Source organism: Plecotus auritus (genome assembly GCF_963455305.1).
Source record: "Plecotus auritus genome assembly, chromosome: 6".
NCBI lineage: Eukaryota > Metazoa > Chordata > Mammalia > Chiroptera > Vespertilionidae > Plecotus > Plecotus auritus.
Window position 1 is genome coordinate 108959442 of NC_137773.1, and position 7729 is coordinate 108967170.

The 7729-nt window shown below is 39.0% G+C and overlaps 1 protein-coding gene across 1 annotated transcript in view; it reads left to right on the forward strand.

The window, feature by feature from the left end:
• Positions 1-7529, forward strand: part of CANX (calnexin) — a 39562-nt gene extending 32033 nt beyond the window's left edge. The window contains exons 10-14 of the mRNA XM_080675489.1: positions 1318-1533; positions 2537-2656; positions 3532-3655; positions 3823-3902; positions 5663-7529. Coding sequence (XP_080531615.1) covers positions 1318-1533; positions 2537-2656; positions 3532-3655; positions 3823-3902; positions 5663-5716 — 594 coding nt within the window. The 3' untranslated portion in view covers positions 5717-7529. The remainder of the gene's footprint in view (positions 1-1317; positions 1534-2536; positions 2657-3531; positions 3656-3822; positions 3903-5662) is intronic.
• The last annotated feature ends 200 nt before the right edge of the window (positions 7530-7729 follow it).

A 7729-nucleotide genomic window follows, 5' to 3' on the forward strand; every position in this document is an offset into this window, starting at 1 on the left:
AAAACAAAGAAAAGACAAATGGAAAACTTGCAGTTTGGGTACCCTGCTATCATGTGGCAGGGGTGCTTCAGCCACAGGGTACAGATTGGCAATCAGTGATTTTTAGAGAGAGTGGAAGGGAGGAGGAGAGAAACATTGTGAGAGAGACATCATTTGGTTGCCTCCCACATGTACCCTGATCAGGGATGGGGATCAAGCATGCAACCGAGGTCCATGCCCTTGACTGGAATCGAACCTGGGGACTATTCATTCTGAGAGCTGACACTCTCCACTGAGCCCAACCAACTAGGGCTTAAATGTTTTTTTAATTGTGCAGTCAAACAATCAGATTAGTTAGAAGTTGCCCTTTAAAAAAACTGCACTTTGGCTGTTTTGTTGATGGCCATTTAGATGGATTGCCTTTTTTTTTTTTTTTTTTTTTTTTTAATCCTTGATGCAGTAGTCATCCTTGTGCATGTCTGAGTATACATAGTAACTATTTCTCTAGGTTGTTACTAAGAAATGAAATTTCTGGTTGAAGATCATTTAAATTTCATTTTATTTTATTTATTTGATTTTTAGATATATTTTTATTGATTTCAGAGAGGAAGGGAGAGAGAGATAGAAACATCAATGATGAGAGGGTATCATTGATTGGCTGCCTCCTGCATACCCCCTACTGGGGGTTGAGCCTGCAACCTGGACATGTGCCCTGACCAGGAATCAAACCATGACCTCCTGGTTTATAGTTTGATGCTTAACCATTGAGCCACGCTGGGTGATCATTTACATTTTAAATCACCACTGAAGAAATCTGTACCAATATAGGCTCTCACTCCTGCTAGCAAACTAGTGGAGGCTTTTGGAATGTGCCAGGCACAGCGAGATATTGGTCTAGAACAGGGGTGGGCAAACTTTTTGACTCGAGGGCCACAATGGGTTCTTAAACTGGACCGGAGGGCCGGAACAAAAGCATGGATGGAGTGTTTGTGTGAACTAATATAAATTCGAAGTAAAGGAGCGGAGGGGAGAGCAAGAGAACCGGATAGAACAGCCGGATCCGGCCCGCGGGCCATAGTTTGCCCACAGCTGCTCTAGAATCTAGATGAAGGTCATGGGTATTAGAAATTGAAAGTAATTGAAGTTCAGACATCTTAGAGGCAGAGTATAAAACATCAGTAGCATTTATTGTTTTCTTCCTGTTACTCAGTTAAGTTTTAATAAATTCAGCACTTAGCTTCATTTATCATTAGGAATTCATCTTAATTTTTATTGAGGTTCATCATAAATTTGTGTTGATCATTATCTGAAATGATTTTTTAAAATGTTTTTCTCTAGGGAATCTGGAAACCCCAGAAAATACCAAATCCAGATTTCTTTGAAGATCTGGAACCTTTTAAAATGACTCCTTTTAGTGCTATTGGTTTGGAACTGTGGTCTATGACCTCGGACATTTTTTTTGACAACTTTATCATTTGTGGCGATCGAAGAGTAGTTGATGATTGGGCCAGTGATGGATGGGGTCTGAAGAAAGCTGCTGACGGGGCTGCTGAGGTTTGTGCTTGCTTGTTTCTTGTGCATTTATATCTGCAATTGCTACTTTTGCAAAAACCTATCATCTATGGTTTATCTTCCCTTATTTGGGAATATTGTTATAAAAAGTGATCGTATGCCTGCTAAAGACAAAATACTGGGTTTTTGGAAATGATTGCTTTAGTCTCATGCAATGGCTTTAGAATCTTTGTTATGTATAGGGTATTTATTTATTTATTTATTTACTTACTTACTTACTTACTTAACTTACTTACTTAACTTACTTACTAGAGGCCCAATGCACGAAAATTCGTGCAAGAATGGGCCTTCCTTCCCTTGGCTGCTGGCACCGCCTTCGCTCTGGCCAGAGCCGCCTTTCCGCCTTCCCATGCTGCCCAGAGGCCTGGAGTGGCTGGGGCGGTGTGGAACACCTGCGTGCAAGTGTCCCGCCCCGCCCCCGTCCGCTCTGTGCCTGCATATGCATATTAACCTGTCATCTTTGTTGGGTTAATTTGCATAGTCACTCCTGATTGGCTGGTGGGCATCGCAAAGGTACAGTCAATTAGCATGTTACTCTTTTATTAGGTAGATTATTGTGTTAAAATATATTAAACAAAATTGCCATTCAGGATATATTTTAATGCACTCTTAAGTGTTGAATCTTGATTTGCCCAATATGTGGAATTTTTAAACAATTGGTCATATGGCTGAGGTATAAATTGGAGAGCCAGAGGCATTCAGATCAAGAAATTATTCATTCACTGGTTCCTGAAATTCTTTTGCTGATGATTAAGAAGCCAGCTTTCACACCCGTGAAAGGGAAATCACCTTGATGATATGGAGAACAAGAAAATTGAGGATTTTTCTCCTATTTCCTTTTTTTGCTATATGAACATCTTGGCTTGAACCCTTTGGAAAAGGTGGAGCCTGAGTAGTACCATGTAGTCATTGAACAATGGAACAGTGCTCACTATATTTGGTGTCAAAAACGAGAACTTGAAATCAGTCATGTCTTGTTTTTCAGCCAGGTGTAGTGGGGCAGATGCTGGAGGCAGCCGAAGAGCGTCCGTGGCTTTGGGTGGTCTATGTTTTGACTGTAGCGCTGCCTGTGTTTCTTGTAATCCTCTTCTGCTGTTCTGGAAAGGTATGAGTATTGGTTTGGTTTGGTTTTGAGACACTTTTAGAAAGAACTCTTAAGATATTAAAAAAATAAGACATATTGCCTGAGGTTTTCTTTCTAGCAGCTCAGTTGTGACTGGACCGCATTTGGTGTTGACTTCTGAAACCTTATTCACTACTCTTGGCGGCCATATATTGTACTCAGATGGGAGTTGCATTTGTAGCCCCTTCATGTCTAGTAGTATTTAAACCACTCTCCTTAATATTTGTCAGCAGCTTTCTGGGACAGGAAGGAAAACAACAATAAAAAACTTAGATATTAAGGCCATTTGGGCATAAACTAGCTTTTCCTCTTGGCAGAGCTATTTCAAATCATACACTTTATAATTCTCGTTACCAGGTTCCTCCCTTAGCATCCCTAACCCCTTTGACCTCCCTCTACACATAAATACATGTAGGGTAAAACAGCCTGTTTTTCTTGTTCAGCCTTTGTTACATGCAGTCGAAAATAAAATAAAATTTTGTTTAGGCTCTACTTCTTCTAGATGAGGATGATGCTTCATCTTGCATTCAAGATGTTCTGTAATCTGACCCCCAGAGTGCCTTTTCCAGCTTTGTCCCCACCACTCTTCTGCCACTGTGCCTTAGTCAACGTGACTGTTTAAACCTGCCTGGGTCTACCTGACCCCTTTGTTTGTACTGTTCCTTTTATCTTGAAACCCCACACATTCTCACCCAAGAAAAGTCTCTCAGGGCAGGAAGTACATCTTACTCATTTCCATACATCTACCCAAGTATACAGCCTGGTACAGAACTTTGCTCATAGGCATTCAATAATTATATGATAACGTACTACATAAAATGTGAACAAAATGGTTGTACTGTGGAAAAATATTTCAGAAACAGTCCAGTCCTGTGGAGTACAAGAAGACTGATGCTCCTCAGCCAGATGTGAAGGAAGAAGAAGAGAAGGATGAAGAAAGGGACAAGGGAGATGAGGAGGAAGATGGTGAAGAAAAACTTGGTAAGAAGTAGACCCCAAAATATCTGCTTTCAGCCAAGACTCTAAGATGTTCAAACCCTTATAAACAAGTTACTGTAAAGATTGTTTTAGACAATTAATGCTAATTATCTAATTACCCCAAAACAGTTGTAATTAGGTTTGCCGAGTTGTTTTAACTTCTGTTTTAGAAGAGAAGCAAAAAAGTGATGCTGAAGAAGATGGTGACACTGTCAGTCAAGAGGGCGAAGATAGGAAATCTAAAGCAGAGGTAACAGGAAGGGGGAATATGTTTTGTATTTTAAGCACCTTAGTTGAAGGTACATTTAAGTAGAGGGAATATTTACATAGGGTAATTTTCAATGGCCATGGCTGTAAAAATTCTGTTAAAGCCAATTTTATAAAAGTGAAATTTTTAGAAATACAGGTCAGCATGCTATAACTTCAAATTATATCTGAATCTCAAAAGTATTTTTCTGTGCTGAAAATGGTTTTGGAATAAGCAGGGTTGTAGGAGAAAACTAGTAAAATGAGGTGGTTATTTTACAGTTCTGTCTCTTCACCTCCCCTCACTGTGCCCTTAAAAAATATTTCTTGCACAAATCCTTTTGTTCTAAAATTTCTGTCCCAGTTGCTCATGGATTCATTTATTTATTCAATAAGTAGTTTTGGAGTGCCCATTATATGCCAGGCATTGTCAGTGAACAAGACAGACAAAGATAACCTACCTTTGGGGAGCTTAATTTCTAGTGGGAGGAAACAGACAGTTTATCAGTAGACATGATAAGGAAGTATCTGAATGAATGCTAGAAAGTGATAGGCCATGAAAAAGGAAAGTAGGATAGGAAAGGCTATCAGAAGTGCTGAAGGTGGGGTGGGATGCAGTGTTAAAGATGGTAGGCCTCGTTGGAGAGATGACACTTGAAAGAGATAGGCAGCCATTGTAGGTTTTAGGGCTAAGTAGGTATGATCACTCCGGCTGCTGTGTTTTCTACAGACCAAGTAGAATCAAGGAGACTGGTTAGGAGGCTGCTGTGCTAATCAGGTTAGATAAGGTGGTCCTGAGTAGGGTGATATGATATGAAAGGAGGTTGTGGGCTTCTGGAGCTGGATTGGATATGAGGCATGAGGGAAAGAGAATAGTCCACACCTTTCCTACCAAGGTTCCTTTTCCAAGCACTTCTCTATTTCATTATGGAAAACTCTACCCAGTGTTCATTTCCAGCTCCCACTATTCTGCCCTCCTCTTGATAAAGATCAATGCTGTTTATGTTTTGAGTGTCTTGACTAAAATGTAAAGTTCTTTCAGGTAAGGTTCAGTCTCACATACTTTTTTTTTTTAAAACATATATTTTCATTGATTTTAAAGAGGAAGGGAGAGGGAGAGAGAGATAGAAACATCAATGATGAGAATCATTGATCAGCTGCCTCCTGCATGCCCTACACTGGGGATTGAGCCCACAACCTGGGCATGTGCCCTGGCGGGGAATTGAACCATGACCTCATAGGTATGTTCAACCACTGAGCCACGTCATCCAGGCTCACATACTTTTTATATTCCCCAAGCTTCCTCACAGTAAGAGAAGTCCAGTAGAATAGGAAGAGCACCAGGCTTATTGTCTTGAGTGTCACATGGGACTTGGCTTGGGTAGTCTTCAGTTCCCATAAAATCCAGTTTTCTCAGTCTCAAGGTGGAGCTAATGTGTCCCTAGGCCAGTAAATTATTTAGGATTAATCAAGATGACATCTGAAAGCATGGTGTCTGGTCCTTTTAAAAGAAGATGTAGATTGAGAAAAGTGCATTTTCATGGAAAGAAAACAAGAAAGACTATATTAAAACACAGTCCCACCACCTCTAACACAGTTGGTTTTTGGTACATTTTCTTCAAATCAGTTTTCTCTTTTTTTCCCTCAGATGGGTTACCCTCAGTTTGGTAGATCTTGAAAATTTGGTGAATTTTTACTTTTTATAATATGGTAATTATAATATGAATTTCTTGTGTTGTTTTTTTTTTTTTTTTCAACCAATAGGAGGATGAAATTTTGGACAGATCACCAAGAAACAGAAAGCCAAGAAGAGAGTAAAATTATCTTAAGAACTTGATAAGTGATTTCCTCTCCCTCCCCTTCCTCTGCAAGTGTGGTCCTAGGAGAGAACCTGGCACATCTTAGGTTGAAACTCAGAAAACCTCCAGATGTCACCTTCAACAAGTTTCAGTCAAACACTAGCCCGTGTAATTTTAAACATCTAGCAGTAAATAATTGCAATTGTGACAAAAAGGACCCTGTTTCTGTAGAAAGAAAGCGTTTAACAATGGTTGTGAAATGTAACATGAAGCAACTAATTTGTATTGTTTGTTTTGTTTTTAAACATCTTTGTTTTTTTTTAATAGAGTAATAGAATTTTGCCAGTCTTTAAGATCTTGGCTTAATTTAATATATTGATGTGTCCATGCAAAAATAACACCAACTTTTAGAAATTCTAGGGGGATGAACTGCAGTTTTTATAACCAATTTTGTTTGAGTTTGGTATTAAAAAGCATTCAAATGTCTCTGTCCCTTAAAATTGATAATCATGTTTAAAGTGCAGTTATTTGTCATTATAATCTTGTATTGCTTACTTCCATTCCACCTAAGGAAATTGGGGAGAGGGATTGAATGGAAGCCCAAATTTATATAAAGGTTCTGTTTAAATTGTATTAAAAATGGACATATAAAAAGAAAAACTTTTCACTTGATGTTGGTTAGACCATAAAGTGTGTGTATGTTCTGTTGCCCTTGGAACAGCTCAGTTCACCAACAGGTTTGAGTTAGTGGAGGAGGTGGTATAATGTGGCATTTGGGCCTTCATACTCTGCACGCCAGGCGTGTCTGGGCTGCAGCCTTCTTGAACAGGTGGCTTTTTTAAAGACTGCTACCAGGACATGTGAGCTCCAGAGTAGAATCAGGTGTTTTCATCCCATCTTCCATTCTGTTGACACTGTTTTCCCTCCCTGTTTGCCCAGAGTCCTAGCTTTCTCCTCTGCTATGCCTTTTCTTCACAGCGCCTTGCTGTCCGTTGCTGAAAATGATTATAAGCTCTGCATAGTGTTAAGCTTTATTGTGATTGTGTATGTTTCTTCCTTTTTTAAGCAGACCTGCACCTTTCCAGGGTCAAGTACAGAATAGAATGCTATCTTTTATTTTTTTATCCATTTCTCTTACTCTGTGTAAAGTCTATCCAGATGTGAGCCAATTCAGAATTGACTGTAATTGAACACAGGCTAAAAAGTACTGATGGGAGGAGTGACATAGAGCATGAGTTATCCAATTTTTGTAGCTGCTAAACCTTTTAAGTTATCATTTGCAGTTCATGTAACAGTTGTGTCTTAAATGACATGATAAAGCAATCCTGTTAAAAATAATTTTTTTTTTTTTTAGTATGTGGATTGTAGAATATTTTAATAAGTGATGTTAGGTTTGTTTTCATATGGAATGCAGATGGGTGCTATCAGAGCCTCTCCCCCATCACAGTGTAATAATCTCACTATTACACCACACTGAAGTATATTCAAAATTAGATGTTCTTTTAGCTTTATTCTTTCTTCAGAGCTGTTTCAAATATACCGATGATACTGTTCCTTGCACTGAATATATAAACACTCCTGAGTGTTTATATTGGGGATATTGGGGAGGAAGTATATTTGTAAAAGATGAAGGCTGTATCTGTTTATTTTGTTTATCTCAATTTTTTACCAGTTCACTTAAATTCTTATGAGGGTGGGGATGCATTTTTCTTGCTGTTCAGTGCTTTATTCTTTTCATCTGGTGTTCTGTGGTCACAGTGACCTTAGCTATGTAGCACACTTTCCCAAATGTATTGAGTGCGAATAAACAGTTACTTGGCAAGACCTGAAAATATGTCTGCAGATTTCTCCTTTGAAGCAAATGTGTGGGGTCATTGCATTTCCAGAAATCTGCCTTCACTCTCTGTTAATATTTCATGCCTCACAGTTTCTTCTGGCTGAGCTATGGAATGACAAATGTAAATTGGTAGAGTGTTCATTTGCCTTTCCAGGGTTATTTAGCAAAGTTTGTTCAGAACAAGTCTTTTCTTGG